At 33.2% G+C, this 19,700-nt stretch overlaps 2 protein-coding genes, 1 long non-coding RNA gene and 1 other non-coding gene across 5 annotated transcripts; all 4 read left to right on the forward strand.

Annotated features, from left to right (window-relative positions):
• Positions 1 to 232: 232 nt before the first annotated feature.
• Positions 233 to 6,878, forward strand: LOC110111093 (peter Pan-like protein). Of its 2 annotated transcripts, none has more exons than XM_020842805.2 (7): positions 233 to 529; positions 625 to 804; positions 3,631 to 3,861; positions 3,999 to 4,091; positions 4,193 to 4,380; positions 4,985 to 5,178; positions 6,624 to 6,878. In XM_020842805.2, the coding sequence occupies exons 1-7, from the start codon at positions 512 to 514 to the stop codon at positions 6,701 to 6,703; spliced, it is 984 nt and encodes a 327-aa protein (XP_020698464.2). In that variant the 5' UTR covers positions 233 to 511; the 3' UTR covers positions 6,704 to 6,878. The 2 variants fall into 2 exon arrangements, with proteins under 2 accessions (XP_020698464.2, XP_020698465.2); XM_020842806.2 differs by having other exon boundaries at positions 628 to 804.
• A 2,762-nt stretch (positions 6,879 to 9,640) lies between these two features.
• On the forward strand, positions 9,641 to 14,440 carry LOC110111101 (zinc finger C2H2 protein ECU02_0310). The gene is made up of 4 exons (XM_020842817.2): positions 9,641 to 9,815; positions 10,050 to 10,164; positions 10,259 to 10,321; positions 14,109 to 14,440. Exons 1-4 carry the CDS (start codon positions 9,731 to 9,733, stop codon positions 14,218 to 14,220), a joined length of 375 nt encoding a protein of 124 aa, XP_020698476.1. The 5' UTR covers positions 9,641 to 9,730; the 3' UTR covers positions 14,221 to 14,440.
• Positions 14,441 to 16,541: 2,101 nt separating this feature from the next.
• On the forward strand, positions 16,542 to 16,644 carry LOC114580956. Its single transcript, XR_003702745.1, has one exon. It is a non-coding gene; the product is annotated as a U6 spliceosomal RNA (small nuclear RNA).
• Positions 16,543 to 19,186, forward strand: LOC110111132. The gene is made up of 2 exons (XR_002304832.2): positions 16,543 to 16,847; positions 18,558 to 19,186. It is a non-coding gene; the product is annotated as an uncharacterized LOC110111132 (long non-coding RNA).
• The last annotated feature ends 514 nt before the right edge of the window (positions 19,187 to 19,700 follow it).

The raw sequence follows: 19,700 nt of genomic DNA on the forward strand, positions 1-19,700 counted from the left end.
TAATTTTATTAATTTTTAATTACTAATTATATTACGAACTACTTAATTAATATAAATTAGATAATTAGTTTCTAACTATACTATTAATTATTTATTTAATTTACTAACTTTTAATTTTTAAATTATAGTAATTAAGTTAGAGGCGTCTAGGGTTTCCTTTTGGTCGTTGCTGTTCGGCTTCGTTGCTTCACAGGAGGTGTAGAGATTGGACGAGTGGCTTCTTCGGCTCCTTCGTTGCTGTTCGAATTCGCTCCTTCGACGACGGTCCCTTCCTGTCGGATCGGAAGTGACGACATTTTGATCGTAAGCAACGACGGGAGCTCGCTGTGAAGATAACTTTCTCCCTTTCGCGCGCTTCTTCGGCCAAATCCCGTAAATTCGCCGAACTGCAGGATTTAGTAAGGCTAAAAGAGGGAAACGGAGGATTTATTCGACAGTGAGATTTACGGGGCGATCAAATCCCGTTTGGCAGGATTTAACATAAATCCTTTTGCCAATCAGCTCTTAAAGGATGGCTCGCTTTCGTAATGTGAGTTCCCTACCTCTCATCCTGTCTGGTTCATCTTCTGGTTTTCCAAGCTGAGTTGCTCACTTGTTTATTTTTCCAAAACAATGCGTTTAAAGAAGAAGAAAAAGATGCTGGAGACGCCAGTTGTGAAGAAACAGCCAAGCGTTGACCATTTGACTGGCGAGAAGATCCCTAAGAGCTTCGTATTCTCGAGAGGGAAGGTGCCGGGCTCTTTGAAGCAGCTGGAGCTCGATCTCCGCAAAACCATGCTTCCGCACACCGCGCTTAAATTGAAGGTACTCAAAATTTTCTTGTAAGCACTGTTCCTGTGATGTTATGTTATATATTATGTTTGGAATATTTTCAATTTTGGGTGGAAAGGACTTGCTTTGGGGAAGGCGCAGACATGGAGTGGAATTGCTTGGAATTTTTGCTATTTATGTTCTGTTAGTATATCATCCCAATATCTTCATACAATATGTATAGTCCAAAGCTAAAATTCAACTCCCTTGGTAGGCTCGTATCTTGGATCTTCTTGATACCGACTCAACTTGTGTGTTCCTAGTTTATGACTTGATAGGGATCTAGTTGTGCCTTAGTGCAATCAATTCAACCTCCCATTTACTAATGCTATAGCTGTTGAGTAGGTCTTGAACCAATGGTTCGAGGGATGATCTAGTGAGATACCTTTAAAATAGATCATGTTGGTGAAGATGGACTTCAACCAACGATCTATAAGGGTGGTCAACAATCTTAGGAGGATTCAATTGCCTTGAAAACACTGCTTCACTGCACAAAATCTTATTCTAGTAATATTTTTAGAAAAGGTACGCAAGGATATTTCCAATTTCATTATTAAAAATGATGCAATAAATATAAAGCATTATTAATGAAGTTCCAACTCACAGCAAAGTACATCATGACAATGAGTTAGAGAAAATGTAAACTAAACATTATTCTTTGATCTGACTATCCTCCTAATTGCATTTCTTCTACCTATCTGTTGAGTTGATGTTGATGTTGAACCCTTTGCCATCTTCTTCCTCTACTCTACTAGCAATGCAAATTCTCATAGTTAATTGACTTTGTAATTAGCAATGCAAATTCTCATTTTTTGACAGTTCTATCAATTTCTTCTATAAAATCTCCTAGTAAAGGTGTTCTCTTGCTATTGGGCCACTTTCTTATATAGCTCTTCCTAAAATGCAATCTCCTGCATCTACTCTTTCTCTGAATAAGCTCATGGGACTTTGGATTGCTTCCAGCATTCTACATCTATATATGTCAAACTGACTATAATAATTCTTTGTGGTTCTTTTCTTTAAAATTCCAATGAATAGTTTTCTTTTCTTTATCAAAACTCGCAATAAAAATAAAAAGATTTACATCATTTACTTTTTTTTCTTATCTCTCTACCAATTTTGTCTTCATTTTAGTGTGTTTCCAAATGATTCTTGATGAAATTAAGCGCAAATCTAAATGAACCTCCAATGGCACATTGATTCATGTTCTCTAAAAGAACCTTTTTAGAAATATCTAAGAGTGGCAATGGAAATTTACTAAACAACTGGAGTATTGGCCTTTGCACATATCTCTTTGCATCTTGTTTTCTTCCTTTTTAAAATTGTTTATGTTTTTATTATTAGTTTCTTCAAAAGTGGCCATCTAGTGTGGATCTTTTTTGCATTTGTTCGCTTGGATAAATTATAACAAACAAGAAGCTATATGAAATAAGAAAGAATCATATGTATGGTTTTATTGATTGAAGTTAGCCTTAGTTTTCCTAGAAAACATTACCTTACATTTTTCAATGAAACTACTTTAATTTACGTTCATGTTTTTAAAATTTATAATTTTTACTTTTTTGTTGTTGTCCATCTAATACTTGTAATGCCCTCGGAAGTCCCTTTGTAGTTCTAGTAGATTCCCACACTACAAAAATTTTAGGTTGTTTAGTTGGATTTTGTTCTGTATACAAAATGCACGAAGTTCAAATTGGTTATTTTTTCATACTTGAAATGTTCGCACAAGCATTTAGTTGGCTTGGGGGCTAAGGTTCTCTTTGTATATACGGAATCTATATATTAAATTCTTAAGTTCCCTCCTGGGTTTTTAAATATGAATATGATCTTAAACATAATTGGTATAAAATATCATGCTTTTCTACATCAAATTAAAATAGTTATATTTTAGGTTTGCATCGATGATGAATATCAAATATCACTTTTTATATTAGTTATAAGCATATTTGTCCTTTTACACTAAAAGTCTAAAACTATTAGCATGGCTGTTTAGTTTGCTCGGCAATTGCATTTTTGTTGGTATACCAGATTTGTTCAGGGGCGGAACCCCATGTAACCTAGGTGTGGCAATTGCCACCCCCCTAAAAAAATAAAAAAAAAATAAAAAAACTTATAGGAGAGTAAAAAATCCTTTTCGCCCCTGGATTTTTATTATATTAAATCCTTAATGTTTTCCCATGTTTATAATCCACGTAAGTAAAAAATAATAATTTTAATAAATTTAATTGCTCTACATCTAATTAAGCCAAGTTTATTGTTTGTATCGTTGTAGGGTTACATCAATTAACATGTTTAATATGGAGATGATTACAAATTTTTTTTAGACATATTTTTAATGCCAAGCAACCAAATGAGCCTGGTTTAAACAAACAAAGTTCCATATTTAATTGTCATATATTATGGTACTTTTTTTTGCCTCGCTAGTGATTTAACATCCAAGAGGACTGCTAGAAAGTAATGCATTGACATTTGTTTCTTCTTATGCCTATGCATTCATTTCATGCTATATCTTTTAAAAGCCTTAATAAACCAATTATTGTTTACCTCTTTTCATAGCAGTTTTGCCAATACTTGCCAGAACTTAGCGGTTTTATCATGCTTCTGTCCATTTCAACCTTTTTGGAACAATCCAATCTCACTCTTCAACTTTTGTACCGTCTGATGAACAACATTTCTGTTATTGAAGGCATATGTTTCTTCTATTGAATGGTTTAATCCATATCCATTTATTTTTTAGTTAGTTATTTATGCTTTTTGTTTAGCTGTAAACTTGCCAAATTCAGGAGGAATTTATTAATATTTTATCTTTTACTTATGCAGGAAAAGAGAAGGAATAATTTGAAGGACTTTTTGAATGTTGCGGGGCCTATGGGCGTCACTCATTTTTTAATGTTGTCAAAGCCCAAAAGTGTGCCTCATTTGCGGGTTGCAAGGACACCTCAAGGCCCAACTCTGACCTTTGAAATACAGGAATATGCTTTGGTTGCTGATGTGGTTCGTGCGCAAGCACGGCCAAGGTGTCCTCAAGGAATTTTTAATAATCCTCCTCTAGTGAGTCTGCTTGCTTATTTTTTGGTCCATTCTTTGTGCTTCACTTTTTTTTTTCTCCTTCTAAGTTCTATCATCTTTGAGTTGGATTTATTTTGACTATGTTGTCCTAATCAAACATTTCTTAAACATTCTATAAGATTGTTCTTTCTGGCTTTGGGAGTGGAGGTCAACACTTGAAACTCACAACTATCATGTTTCAGAATATATTTCCAGCCATTGATGTTAATACTGTCAGTTCATCAACACTCTATTCTAAAATCTTGCCATGTTATTTTGTTTGATCCAGATGTGTCAAGTTCCTCAATGCTGATACTGTTATTTTCTCGTCCAGGTCAAGCTTTCATCCTGCCAAAGGATTGTGCTGTTAAATTACAACACCGAAACAAAACTTATTGATTTTAGGCATTATTCCATCAGACTACAACCTATTGGCGTTTCACGAAGAATTAGGAAATTCGTGCAAAACCACAATGTGCCAGATTTGAGGAATTTGAAAGATGTGAGCGACTTTGTTACGAAGTAAGATTATATATCTTGGAACTCCGAAATCTCACAAAACTTTAGCATTATATATGTATAAAAGCTATTTCTTTTGCTTTTAAGGTTTTGCTAATTCTATTATTCGGTCAAGTTCATTGGCTTTACGTTTGTTGGACTAAAAAATGTCTTTTTTTTTGTTTCAACCAGTGTTTTGTGGTTAAATTCATTTCTAAAAGATAATTGATGCAAAAATGCAAGGAGCTTAGTGATGCTTTAGCAGCAAATTCTGGGCTCCATTGTTGTTCTGGGCCTTCTGGTGTTTGCATTAAATTTTTTCATTTAAATTGATTATGTTTGTATAATACTCACTTTGGACATTTTATCCACAATATTCTATGGAAAAAAATTAGTAATTGCTTTCGGTAGGAGTGAGAAAATTCAGGGATGATATAGATTGATCGGCATTCGGAGTCCAGCTTGTATGAACCTTTTGATAATGTCTTATACCCAACTTCTTAAATTGCTTTCAATAAAATGTTGGAAATCAAAATATAAATTTACAGTTAATTGTAGATGTTTTTGGATTTCTTCACTGCCTATGGTGTGTTTTAATGACATCACTGTTTTATTTTCTTATTCTAAGAGCTGGCTTTGGATCAGAGAGTGAAGCAGATGAAGAATCAGCAACTGTTAGTTTGATAACTGATATTGGTAAAGAGAACCGTGCTTCTATGAAGAGTGCTGTCAAACTTCAGGAGATTGGCCCAAGGATGACTCTCAGATTAGTTAAAATTGAAGAGGGCTTGTGTTCTGGAGGTGTTATATTCAGTGAATATGGTACGTTTGCTAAAAAAAAAAAATGAAAATTGTCTGCTTTTTACAGAAAGTTCCATTATTATGCATTGTTTTGTTAAGGACGATTATTTTCATTTTCTTTACTTTAGTTTTATTTTATAATTTATTTGTTTAATAGGGTATCTCTAAGGTGAGGTTCTTTTGAATACTCTATTCAGATGAGATTAGTCTTCTTTCTTCAACTGTTTGCTGATATGCTGGATGTAAAACGGCTATATGATATGTTTGGCTTTTCTTGTTTTGTTCTGATTCTTGGGCTGGCAATTTTATTAGAACAAATTGGTTTCTAACTTCTAGTTAGGAGTTTACCATGAAGTAATGATGCTGGCATAATTTGGTGAGAATGCGGGGATAAGCCACATGAATATGATAGAAAACACTTGAAGATTTCAATTAAATCCTATCAAGAGAGTAAAAATGGTGAGAAATCTCCACAATTATAATGGAAAACCAGTAATTTTATTGCAAGAAAACAAACTACATAAGAAAATAACAAGATACAATTGACCTCTATTCGAGAGGAGAATCGATCTCTCCCAAATCTCTAGACGCTGCTAAAGCCGAAAACTTATACCTAAGAGATCTCAAATTTCAGCCAAATTCAAGATGCCCTAACCCTAGGAAAACAAACTATTAATGCATACAATCCAAAAGGAAATCTCTAAACAGTCCCTACATTCAAATTTCCCTCCTAACTCCCTAAAAAAACCTTCCTAAACAGCTCTGTGTTGCTTGGGTGTCAGATCCGGCGTACAAGAGTCGGAGGGTTCCACCCTCTGTTAGCGCCTGGGCCGGTCCCGTGTGGACCATCTGGATCAGTCCAATGGACCTGTCTAATAGAATATAGCTATGGTTTTGTAATCAGCTTCAATTTGTTTTAGAATATACCTTTGACTTGCACATAGGATGCAGTTATGCAACTGATTAAGTGAAGGTAGTTTGTATAAAAGAAAAATTACACTTCCAGAAGGAATTTGTATTTTATAGCAATCACATTTAACCTAAGCCCAAAATCCAAAACACATATCGTCCTTTTAGGTATCCTGCATCGACATTTCTGAAATATCTGAAATCAATTTGAACTACATTTCTACTGAACATATACATGAATATCTCTCGCATGTCCCCGTTGAAATTAGTTGTACAGAGGTGCTGCTTCGCTCAACATCTGAACTCTGTTTGCATTATATTTGTTTGTGCGGACGCTGAACGCCGTTTAGAGATCATTCAGAATGAGCCACATCACCTCTTGCTTGGTACCGCGGCTCGGTATTGCTGAAGCGGCACATTCTGTTTGGTATCCGGACGGCGTTCTGCATCCGATCTTCGCTCCGAATAATTTCTCTTAGTAGACACATCTCCATTGTCTTTTAGCACATTGTTCTGTTAATTACTTTGTATTCTTCTTCTGTTCTTCCCTGATGCAGAAAAAGGCAAGGAGGAAAGCCAAGGTTGCCATGGAGAAGATAAGCTGTCAACTGCTGAAGAAGCCACTGAAGCAAATTGAAAACCTGGGTCTGTATTTTCTTCTAATTCTGGGCTTACAGTTTTGGATCCGTGTTTGCTGCTCCCTTATGTAAGTTGCTAGGAAAGTTTTTGAGCTAAATTTCTTATTATGCTAGTCAAATGTCTACATTATATTCAACATTCAATTGAAGTAAATGGAGGACTCATGAAATTGGTCTCATATTGGCTGAGATAATATTGACATATATAATTTTTGTGCTTTCATGTGGAGTTCATTTGTTTTGGCTCAGTGGTCAGTTGAAAACCATTTGGTTAGGATTTGTTTGGGATGGCTAAAATTTTTCAAGGTTGTTGGGGAGAAATTAACTTTTTTGGAAGTTGTAGAAAGTTGTTTCATAGCTCAAATTTTTTTTTGAAAGCAACAAAAATATATGAAATTATTATGTGCGGAGGACAGATGCATCAACCAGAATGTGCCATGTCAGCAACACCGAGCTATGGTACCGAGCAGTACCGAGCCGTGGTATCGAGCAAGGGCTGATGTAGCGCATTCTGGTTGGTCTCCGTATGCCGTTTGATGTCCGCATAGAATAATTAATCCAAAAATATAGTGACTAAATATAAATTGTGGTTTCATTTTAAAAGTGAATTGGCGAGAAAGCTGTCCCGAACTAAGCATTAGTTATCACATGTTTTACTTGATGGGGTTGCTAAGATTTTTTTTATTTTTTTTTTAAATATTTAGATAAGAAATCGAACATTTATAGCTAGAAATTTTATATAATCATAATCAGGCTAATGATATTCAGGACTATTTATATTTAAATTGATTGGGGTTATGTTGATTAAAAATAAGGTAATTTTAAATAGATTTTGAAAATTTAGGTTTCGTTAGGGACGGCTTTCTTACGGCTTCTTAAAATAGCTTTTTAGTATAAAAATTAAAATTTTTGTACTAAAAAATTATTTTAAGAAGTAATAAGAAAGCCGTCTCAAAGGAAGTCTTAGATATGCATGATAAAATAGTAGAAGTTATAGTATATAGCTAGATTAGTTGATATGGAGCTAGTGGTGTCAATTAAGGGTAGGATTTAGATTCAACTTAATTAACATAATCAAGCTTGTTTATTAAGCATTTATTTGAAAGAAAATTAGTGATTTTATGACGAGTCCAAAAGATTTTGGCTTAAGATTAGTTTAAAGTTTTGATTATAAGCTATCTCAATGTCATTTTTGATCAATTTTTAATCTTTGAGTCTAATATTTAAGAATATATTAATAAATTAAATGTTAAAATTGATTTTAGATAATAACTTATATATTTTAATTAATGTTATAATATTTAAGAATCATCATAAAATTTGCAATATTTAAATTTAGATTAATAAATTGAAAGTATTTGTTTAGTATTAGTTTGAATATTCATTAATTAGGAGAAATTAAATTTAAAATTGATTTCCTTATAAATTGAGGGAAAAAAGAATGTAGTATTTAAATTATACTCAATACATTAAATAGATTTTAAAAATATTTTAAAATCGTGCTCTCAAGTTATATTAGGTTTTAAAGATGATTGGTCTCCTTTTTCTTTATCTTTTGAATATTAATGGTTAAACATAAAATTTATTAAATCTTATTATAATTAAGAGAAATAATTTTAAATTAATTTTATGTTAATAATATAAAAAAATAAAAAATGATATATAAACTAAATTAAGTAATTATGCATTAAATTGAATTGTTGGATGACTTTACTTTTTTCAAGATTTAAAAAGAATAAAAATTGTGAAAATTTTGAGGGAGCTCATTTTAAAATGTTTTTTAGTAAAAATTTTGGAGCTAGCTTTCTGTCTCCTTTTGGAATGATAATGTCTATATGTTGATCTCATGTGTCAATTGTATGATGAGCTAATGTTGATGATTAAAAAAATTATAGAATTAATTTATAATCTAACTATTCTAGGGTCATAATTTAATATAAATCATGATGTTTAAGATCTGTTTGGGATGAATGCAGTTTTTTGTAAGAGTAGATGTAAAGTTGTTGTGAAGAAAATAACTTTTTCGAATTTTTCGAAAGCAGATGTAGAAAGCAACTTCCTAATGCATCTGCAATCATTCATCTAAAATGAGCAAGGATTGGGCAATAAGGATGACTAAGGAGAAGTTTAAGATTTTGTTTAGAATGGCTTTCTTTCTGCTTCTTAAAGTTGCTTTTTAGTTAAAATTTTTTAATTTTTGTACTAAAAAGTTGCTTATCAAGCAATAAGAAAGCCATCACAAAAGAAGACCAAAAGAGTGGCAAACACAAAATAACTAGAGGTGTCCTAGACAGCGACAAGAACTCTAACTCCATAGTTTACCTAACAAGTTCGCTTTGACTATCCCCAAGTTAATTGGCACGCTTAGGCCAAAGCCATCCATGATTTCTAACAAGGAGCAACCGATTGTGATTTGGGCTTCATTTGTGACAATTTTTTAATTGTTTTATAAAATAGTTTTTTAATAAAAAAATTTTAATTAAAAAAATTTTTGTACTAAAAAAAATAGTAAAAAAATGTCACAAACGAAATCTTAATGATGTAGTGGAGACACTTGCTAATGAATAATATGATCAAAGAGTTGAGGTACCTTTCTAATCCATCAACATCAAGAATCCAATAGTGAGAAATTTTTGTTGGTCATATTGCTTGAAATAATTCAGAAATAAAAAGAACATTTATACTATTATTATCAATAGAAAAATAGACAATGGCAAATAGTGATATTTTAAAATCATAATTAAGCCTTAATTAATATTGAAATATGCATTAATAGCTATTAACTTTTCTTTTTAAAATCATAAATTAATAATTAATTAATAGTCACTACAATTAAGCAGCTATTAACTTTTCTTTTAAAATCATAATTAAGCCTTGATTAATATTTAAATATTCATCATTAATATAATTTAGGCGAATTAATTTTTAACAATGCAAAGCATCAAAGGCCTCTAGGGTTTGATTAGTTGCTTCGCCGCTGCTCGTAACCAAAGTGCCGCGCGAGCCGGTCAGCGAGAAAGCTCGAGATGGGAGGGAAGTGCCCACACAGGAAGGTGAAGAAGCGGAGGTTCTCACACAAGAGCGCACGCCGCTCCAATTTCCTCCTCAAGGATATCCTTCTTCTATTCGCTTTTCCTTTCCCTGGCTATTTCTCCTGACTTTTTTTTTTTTCACTTATTGATGACCAACAATGAAAGATTCAGTTGTTATTTCTCATTAAGGTCTTCAAAAGCGAGCTCAATGGTTCGCATCGCCTCAAAATATGTTTTCGTGAAATATCATTGCCATTTTCTTTCATAGCTTGTTGTTTTTTTTTTCCCTTTAACTTCGAGTTCCTGTAACCACGCGACGATATGGTGTTTGACGAGCTGAAGAAGCTAGTTGAAAGTGAAGAGACGAAGCCCTTGCCCTTGGATGAGGATCTACCCGGGATGGGTCAATTTTACTGTTTACATTGCGAGTAAGTTGATGAAAGATATTCAGTTGGGGTTCTAGATCCTGTCAGTTTCGTTTTCTCAAAAAGTCTTAAGTTTTTGTTATTGTTTTTATTACAGCCGGCACTTCGCTAATGATGAGGTGAGGGAGGAGCACTATCGTTCAAAGCGCCATAAGAAACGGTAACTCTAGCTCCATCACTTCTTTAATCGGTTTTATGCATGTTTTCTGAGAAAGTTATTTTACAGATGGTGAAACATGGAAGTTCTAGTTATAGCCTTTATGAAGGCATTTATTTCAAGAGACTGTTATGATATAGTTAAGAAGATGAGAGATGACTTAACTTGGAGTTATAATCCTCTGACATTATCAACTATTAAGGCATAAGTAAAAGGTTGAGATAGGTCATAGGTATGTTTTTTAGTACGTATATTAGGTTCATTTGTTGATGGAACGAACTTTGTCTGATCCAAATTAAATTATAAAAGCTCAATAGCTCATTGGCACATCCTGATATGACCAAGCTAATTATCCTTTTGGTTTGGATCAATTTAATAGTCCCAGTTCAATGTGGTAAATTTAAGCTAAATTAGTTCAAATTTCAATGTAAAAACTTGTACATTATTGTCTTTGTCACCCGAAAAGAGTGTACATGCAATATGGGTGTGCACAATCATCCATTAGAGATTTTTTCATGAAAGCATATATTGTCATGAGGGTTGAAATCATGATGAATAACTATTTAGACTTACATATATAAATGGATTTAGGCCTAGTTGGGCAAAATAGATTGAGAGTTCCTGTTGAACATGCTCAGTTGATTCAAGTCATTTTGGATTTTGGGGCTTATTTGTGAACCAATCCAAATTGTTTTTGAGGTTCTTTCATTAGGCTAGATTGATCCTAGGATTGAGTATGTTTGGTTCGAATTTGTTGTGATCTCTCAAGCATGCTTTGTGCTTTTTATGACTATTGTTGATTCTATTTCTCGTATCATGACAAATATATGATCTTACCTTATGGATTTCATATTCAAATTTAGCTGATTAAGGGATAGACATATGACATAATAAATATTTATAGATTCTTGTAATGAGTGAATCGAAAAAAAAAAAACAAGGTCATAAGTACTCAATTTAACATTCAACTTGCACATAATGCTATCAATGCTATCATATATTTTAAGTTTCATAGTATTCTATGATTTGGTAGGATTGGTTATTTTTGTTCTTCTTTGGATAATGCCTTGTACTCCTCGAAGAGTGAAAAAGGTTTATCATGGAGTGGTGCCAACTCTGCCTATCCTAAATGCATTAACCCAAAAATGTCACTTTCATTTGCTATTAGTTCCAAATTTTATATATAACTTAGGTACATTGCAATAAAGAAAAAATTACGGCATTATTGTTCATTCAATACATTATCAGTTAGCTAATGGCATATATAGCACATTGTAATCCCCAGCTGCTTCTCTTTTACTGTTGGTACAACTTCCTAAGTACTTTTTTTTTAGTTGTGTTTTAATCTCCAAAAAATCTAGTTTAAGGATTCGTTTGCGACGGTTTTTTTGCTTCTTCTTAAAACAGTTTTTAAGTACAAAAAATTTAATTTTTGTATTAAAGCTGCTTTAATAAGCAAGAATAAAGCCATCCCAAACGAAGTCTAAGTCTAGCAAATCCTATATAAAATGGATTCACAATTGTTTTTCATGCATTTGAGGATGGATTAAAAAGTCAGAGTTCTTTAGTATTTCCTCCCAATTCAATGTTTTCTCTTTCATCATCTTTAGCATCTGACTAAGTCAATTAATTAAATGTTATGTGGATTCGTACAAAACTCAATTATACCAACTATTTCGTTCAAAAATAAATAAATAAACTGAAGCAATACATTACACATTAGTTGCCTACTCAAATAATAAAGAATGCATTTATTAATGTACTTGCACATTATTGCTCATGCAAACTTATGCAACTCTATTTTTCATCATGATCATCACAACAAGATATTGACATTCACAGTCCTATTTTCTCTTGAAATAACAGACAGCTAACATTGTGAGAGCTATGAGCTTGAAAATGCTTGTTTCTAATTGATCAGTATTCCAAGGAGAATGATTGTAGATCACTTGATAGAATTGGGTGAAGGATCTTGTCATATATATATATATTGTGACAAGATTTGGTCAGTCCTATTAGTTGTTGAAAATGGTTGTTTCAATTGATATTAAGGCTTTATTTGTGGCGGCTTTCTTCTTGCTTCTTAAAGTAGCTTTTTAGTACAAAAAAATTTAATTTTTGTATTAAAAAGCTACTTTAAGAAGTAGCAAAAAAGCCATTCCAAATGAAACTTAAATCTGACTTTTTTATCCATTGTTCATCATGCCATTTAACACGAGCAAGAGGATTTACAAGCAGCCCTAGTTAATAAAATAACCATGATTACAGTTGGCTGTGCAAAAAATGATTCATGTATTGAAAAATTAGTTACAAAAACTATTAAAACATTATAATTTAGAAATAAGAAAAGCTTCAGTTGTGATAAGAAGCGAAGCATGGTAGTTACAGAGAAAGATGAAGCATAGGGAATCTCTGGCCAGTAAAATGGTCATTGACGAGGAGGTCGTCATGAGAAGTAGGCCTTATGAGGGAAACAACGGCAGTGAAGAAGGCAGTTTCAAAAGATATACTGAAAGGAAAATCCAACTCCAAACCCTTGTGGTAGATTGCAGATGAGGACAAGCAACTAGTAAGACCTAAGCGGAGAAGAAGAGAGATTGTAGTAGCGGGGAGAAGACTTGACTGCAGAGCAACATGCAATGAAAAATTCACACTTACATTATCTGAATTTTTCCCCTTAAGCGAAGAAAAGTCACACTTGTCTCAACCGGGCTTACGAAATTGCAGATAATAGCATTTGGTTGGGAAATCAAGGTTAATTTAACTTGAGGTTATTAAGAAGCCTGAAGAACCTAACAATTAACAAACGCCTAAATCTTTGAAATACAGTAGGCATCTAATCAAAACGGTACATGCACTAAGGCTAGCAGAAGGCCTGTTAAAGTTGTTAGTGCAAGTAGGTAAATTTAGACTAGATAAGTCCTGTAATTTTCTGCGGATCCTCCTGTTCTGATGATGATGAGCTGAACTATAGAATCAAGTAATACGTTTTTTAACCCAAAGTAGCATATATATTTGCATCAAGCTTAAGGCTTCGTTTGTGGCGGCGTTCTTACTGCTTCATAAAGCAGCTTTCTAGTACAAAATTTAAAAATTTTGTACTAGAAAGCTGCCTTATGAAGCATTAAGAAAGCCGTCCTAAATGAAGTCTTAATCATTTTGACTGTACCGGCCTTATTTGAGTTCCACACAAAGGTCAACATTTGGTTAAGGGCATCTCCAACCAAAAATCTCATTTTTCACTCCAAAATGCCGTGAAACTAAAAAATGCCGCGATTCATCTCCAACCGAACTCCATTTTTCCCCTTTTTGCGAAGGTAACAGTCTTTCTCTTCTTTCGCGCGTTTCTTTGGCAAGTTCTGTAGAGACAGAAAAATAGCGAAGATGAACAGTGCAACACCAATATTGGCGTCCCACTGTTCATCCGCAACCAAATAACGGAAGTTTTATCGTTCGGCTGGAGCTTACAAGCGACGCCATTCAAGCGTTTTGAGTTCGGTTGGAGATGACCTAAATTGATAACAATTGAATATTTGATTCAAGCAAATGCTTGGACTAGCCATTTTTATCTTTGCTTAATGCACTCTAATCTTAATGTGTGCTCATGAACTTGTTTTGCATTTTGTGAACTAAACTTTAAAACTTACCATATTCTTTGTTTAAATAGATTCTTACTGCTCAAGCATATGGTTTTTTCTCATCATCAAAATGAAAAATGATTTCTTCTGCAAATAGAATATCAGACTATCTGATCGCGTTTATCTTTGGAAATATGTTGTGAAAATTGCAGAATGAAGCAAATAAATGGACCTTCACCGCACAGGCAACTTGATGCTGAGCTTGCTGCTGGAATGGGAATGCCTGATAACGGTCCAAAACTCATGACTATGAGCTTCGGCTAGTCTTCTTCGTGCAGATTTCCATGGCTTGGTTAGGGTTGCCATTAAAACAAATGAAGCTTTTGTGTCATCCACATCACAGTGATCTACATTTTGGTTGCATATTGTGTTGTTTGATTTCAAAATTGTTTTATTTAGATGTGCACTGTTGTTTTTGGTTGAAATTTGATAATAATCTCTTTATGGATCCATAAAAGAGTTATGAATAAGGTTTCATTTGGGATGATTTTCTTATTACTTTTTAAAGCAATTTTTTTAGTAAAAATTTTTAATTTTGTACTAAAAAATTATTTTAAGCAATGGTAAAAAAGCCGTCCCAATAAGACTTTAGAAGTTTGCCTCATTTGCTTATTAGATGAAAAATTCATTCCAATGGGGGTGTTGATGAGTGGAATGCATGGGTCCCACATTCCACGTATGCTATGCTGTTTGTTGGGTTCTTTTCTTGTTAATAATAAATATTTAACAAATAAAGTTATTTTAATAATAAAAATTTACTTAGATGGGATTTTTTCTTGCTATGAAATGTTTAAGGATGAACATTTAGATATTGAAATATAAATTTCAACCCATTTGATCAAATCTTATTTTGAAATTTAGGATTCAGTATATCAGGCTTCTATTTTCAGAAATGAGGAAGGGGTTTTTATTCATAACGGTCAAAATTTTATCATTTATATGCTTTATATTTAAATTTAATTATTTACTTGCATATTAACAAATAAAAATCGTTGTGAATACAATTTTGAACCAATTTTTATTATTATTATCAATGCGAAATGGATATAAAAGATAAACAGGCATTATATAATAATAATGATAATAATAATAAATTCAGTATATATATATATATGATATTTGATATCATTTTGTACTAGAAATTTTGTGGTGGTTGATGAATTGTTTATAGTTTTAACAAGCTAAGTGATGGCGAATATTCGTTTTGGAAGTCGATGATTGATGGGTGTTAGAAGTTGCTTATTAGTAGGCATTGGAAGAAGATTGATAGAAAATATTGGAGGTCTATTACACATGTCGGCATCGATCATCGGTAGAAGTCATGCGAATATTGTTTGAATTTTAGTAATAATAATTGTTTAACATGGTGAGAGGAGAATGGGTGATTAGGAAGGTGGGTGTAGTAGCGGCTTACAGATTTTAGACATAGATCATTCATAGGTATGAACAACAATCAACTGGTTATATTCAAAGTTGGGCGACATTAGATCTATCGGCTTTTCTCTTGATAGGAGGGGAGATCGTGAGACTGGGCAATTGCAAAAAAGGATGTTAGATAATGTTTGACTATGCAAGTTTGAAGTTGGCTGACATTTAGTGGTATGATCGATCATTCTTTTGATAGAATCAGAGATTGAGTGATTTGAATATGTTATGTAGAGGTGGTCGACAAATATCAATCATCGATTATTAGATGATGTTGAACAAGGACCAATCAGGAATTTGAAAGCCGAACAATAATCAATGATCAAACCAATCATTCTTCTAGAAGGAAGGAAATCTAGAAATAGTGAAGACTACCATTAGAATTTGTAGCCGATGAACATCGATGCTAGTTGATAATTGATGTTAACATGATGAATGAAATTTGTGGTTGATATTGGATGAGTAGGGGGGCGGGGGCACAAAATGTTCAAATTCCATAAAATCGAGGAGTTTCTAATTATTTTTTTGAGTGCTTGTTTTAGACCTATTTAATATTATTGTATTTATTTCATCGAACAACTTCATCTTGACTATAAGAGTGTTGACAATAGAATTTTGATGATCTCATAATCACCTTTTTACATTTTTTTTAATATTTTATGTGTTTTGAGATTTGAAGAATTATGTCTAAGTTTAAGCTTTATAAAAAAGTATGCACTTTGTTAGATCTCAAAACAATCATTTGAGAAATTTTTTTAGTATTAATTCCAAAATTATGTGATTGTAGAAGATCACTTATAGGATTGATGACCACCTAGGAAGCTATAACGATGAGATGGAATCATGAAGTCATTAGATCAAGTAGACACCATCTTAATAGTTAAATGTTCATAATGTTATAATTATGGTTCAATCTTAATAGTTAAAAGTTCATACTGTTAATCATTTGAATTTATTATATTTGTTTATTCCTTTTTAAGAAATGGCTAAGATTTATCAAAATACAGTCATATGCAACTTTGTTTGCTATCATATCATAGATAAATTATTATAGATGCACAACCTCAAATTTCAATATACTCTTAATAGTCATTAGTCCCACATTGATTTGGTAGCGTAACATTCCTTACTTCTTAAACCTTCGCCTGCTGACCTTATTTGTCTCTTCGGAGACATCCGATAAAATTGGAACGATACAGAGAAGATTAGCATGGCCCCTGCGCAAGGATGACACGCATAAATCGAGAAATGGTCTAAATTTTTTTGCCGTTTTCACAAATTTCTCCTGATTTCCCAAGCGACGGCAGCCCTAGATCTCAATGAGAAATCCTCCGGCAGCCTCTCCTCCATTTTGTGAATCAAAAAGTTTTTTTTTTTGGACTTTATCTTCCTTTGTGTTTGCCAGCAACGGAAGCCCTAATCACAGTTCTCTTCAGCCTTTCCTCAATTTCGCGATCGACCCGTCGGTGAGTTTTCGTGATTTTCTTTTCGATCTTTTGAGGGGAAGTGATCTTCTTTTTTTCGATCGACCCGTCAGAGTATACGCCATTTCTTCTTTGAAGCTTTCTGTTATATACGATTTTTTTTGTATATACGAATTTATTCTCTGCATAGTTAGCAGAGCGTGTTCTTCTCAAACTGTTCATGTTTTTTGTTGTTGTTGTTGAGAACTCTTATTTTCCTTGAATAATTACTTATTGCCAATCTGCTGAACTTTTGATGTTAGAATATCATCTAGATAAGACAAAGAACTGGTTTGAATTATTGACAGTAATTCATATTCCAGTTTTGATTTTTTCATTTTACAGTTTCTTTTACTGTTCTCATGATTGCATTACAGCAGTACCCAGTTTTGCCATGATTTGATAAACTGAAAATTTTTTTATGATTCAGATAAGATTAAAGGACCATAAAAAAGAAAGCAGGAAATATATGAAGAGAAATAATTCTACAGCAAGAAGCTATGAAATTTCTATAAGATGATTTTAAGTATATAAAACTGCATAAACTAAGCTCATGCTTTGACATTCTATTTATAACTTATATAAAATATAAGAGAAAAATACAAAAGCTATGTAGCTTTAAATGTTTTAGGCTTCATTTGGGACGTCTTTTTTGTTGCTAGAAAGCTCCTTTAAGACGCAACCAAAAAGCCCTCTCAAACAAAACTTTAGTTTTCAGCATACTCTTAAGGAAAATGCAATTTACTTGTTAAAGCCTACTTTTGACATTATTGAAGTTATTAGTTATGGGATGGTTAGTGCTAACATTGCTGGAGGTGGAGTGATTTTTAGATACCATCTTGGTGATATTATTTTGTATTTGCTACCCCTCACTCTACTTGTTTCATTCTTATAGCAAAAATAAGAATACTAATGCATGGGATTTCTTCACATAGCTGCCCATATGATGGAAATCGCCGACTTGGAGTAGTCTCTAGAGAAGACTTCATAAATTGTATTTGTTTTTGTCCTACTTAGTTATTTAGGACAAGTTTTAGATTGTAGTTGTCTTCTTGATGCGAGGTCACTTGTAGACTGGTGAGTTCCTTTAAAGCTGAGGCCTAGTAGATCGAGCTACCTTAATTTGATCTGGGCCAACTTGGCTAGAACCTGAATTTCTGAATATTTTACCATACATTGAGATTAGTTTATGATTTTTTCCCAATGGCCCAGTTTAATTTTTGGGATTCATTATCATTTCTTTCATTTTTAGAGGAAATTATTATTTTAATTTTGTTTCGTGGCTGCCCTCAGGCAACGTTTATGGTCAATGGAGTTCACATAACATTTAACATTGACCATAAGTGGATGGTTAGATATTTGAGTGGTTGAGTTCTTTACTTTGATGCAGGTGCATCAATGGTAATATCTATGATGACGACAGTACTGTGTTAGTTCTTTGTATTTGAAGTTCCCACAACGGATGGAAAGATTCCCTGATCAATGTTTTTTTCCACAAATCTTCCTTTTAAGGTGTAATGGGTTGGGATACAGTGTTTATAGCAGTTTAGTTGTAGCTGTGATTGTTAATTGGGCCAATGTTGCTTCCTTCATCATGACGCTTTTCCTGCTTTTGCTTTTTTTGATTTTCTTTCTTCACAGAGAAAGTCAATGTCCTGTTTTCGTTTTCCCAAGCTTTAACAACTAAATCTTGTTTCAATGTGCTACCTATAGGAACTCTCGTGGCATCGACTTGCTAGAGATCAGTTATGAGTCTTTACTTGTGGGAATATTGATGAAAGTTTCAATTTTTACCTGTCATTTCTCCTTGCTCGGAACCTGTGAGTTACTGTCTTGGAAACCTGGTTGATGAGGTTGTGGGAATTTCTAAAGGAGAGCACGGTTTGTATAAGATCCTTCACAAAAGTTGCTGGTGGATCTGACTAATCTCCATTTTGATCAATTCAGCAAGAATATACTGAGTTGGGGGGAAGAAAATGAAGGATATCTAGGAAGAGACATTGATGAAGGTGAGTAGCTTGCAGAAGTTCTATTGTAAAATAAAATTTAAGAAGAGAATGGTAATTCTATTCTTGGAGGAGAAAAAGACATATCCTACAAATTTAAATACTGCTTTTGTATTGAAGATTTATATCTTGACTTAGTGGCAGTTGATGATAATGTCTCCATATCTTGTTCAGTCATACCCAACACAACATTCTTAATTTCATATATTAAATTTGTTTGTGCATGCTTTTGGGTTCGATCACAAAAAGGAAAGCTTCATTGAAGTGATTTCTAATGGTTTTTCTTTGTATTAGAATTTAGTTGCAAAGTTAAAGTTTCAATGAAGATATTTTTTATTTGTTTTTGCATTAGTTCATTAATAATGATTATATTTCTTAGATTTATTTGAATAAAAGGGACGCTGGGCCATTCAGCTTAGATTTGTTTGAAGCAAAGTTGCAGGTGATCTCGACTTGAGTCATCAATGTGCTTGCTTCATCCTATTAAGTCATGGGTTCTCTCAAAAATGATAATCACTTGCCAGCAGGTGGACCATTGCATGCTTAGTTTACCTGTAATATGAAAGTTTCAGAATATTAAGGAAGTGACTTGATGATTTCCTGGTACAAAATGACAAACAATTCAAAGAAGCGGTGCAAACATGGAGGAGGCCAAGCAAAGATTTAGCCATTTTGTAGACTGATATTCTCAAAGGAATGAGATTCTACAAGCTTAAGCTCCTTCCATGGCATAACTGCTAGTATTCCCCAAGGGAAGCAAAATTGTCCTTGTGAAATGTAAAAAACTATATTGAATCCCCCAAGAGCAACTTCCACTGAATGTGATAAGAGAAGAGAGTGTTATGCCAGA

This window comes from Dendrobium catenatum, unplaced genomic scaffold, assembly GCF_001605985.2.
Source record: "Dendrobium catenatum unplaced genomic scaffold, ASM160598v2 fragScaff_scaffold_1427, whole genome shotgun sequence".
NCBI classification, from domain to species: Eukaryota; Viridiplantae; Streptophyta; class Magnoliopsida; order Asparagales; family Orchidaceae; genus Dendrobium; species Dendrobium catenatum.

Coding starts and splice junctions, on each gene's coding strand:
- LOC110111093 (XM_020842805.2), top strand. Junction 4,381..4,984: donor GTGAGCGACTTTGTTACGAA/GTAAGATTATAT, acceptor TCTTATTCTAAG/AGCTGGCTTTGGATCAGAGA. Junction 5,179..6,623: donor TGTTATATTCAGTGAATATG/GTACGTTTGCTA, acceptor TCCCTGATGCAG/AAAAAGGCAAGGAGGAAAGC.
- LOC110111101 (XM_020842817.2), top strand. CDS start 9,731: ATGGGAGGGAAGTGCCCACACAGGAAGGTGAAGAAGCGGAGGTTCTCA. Junction 9,816..10,049: donor CTCCAATTTCCTCCTCAAGG/ATATCCTTCTTC, acceptor TCCTGTAACCAC/GCGACGATATGGTGTTTGAC. Junction 10,165..10,258: donor TTTTACTGTTTACATTGCGA/GTAAGTTGATGA, acceptor TTTTTATTACAG/CCGGCACTTCGCTAATGATG.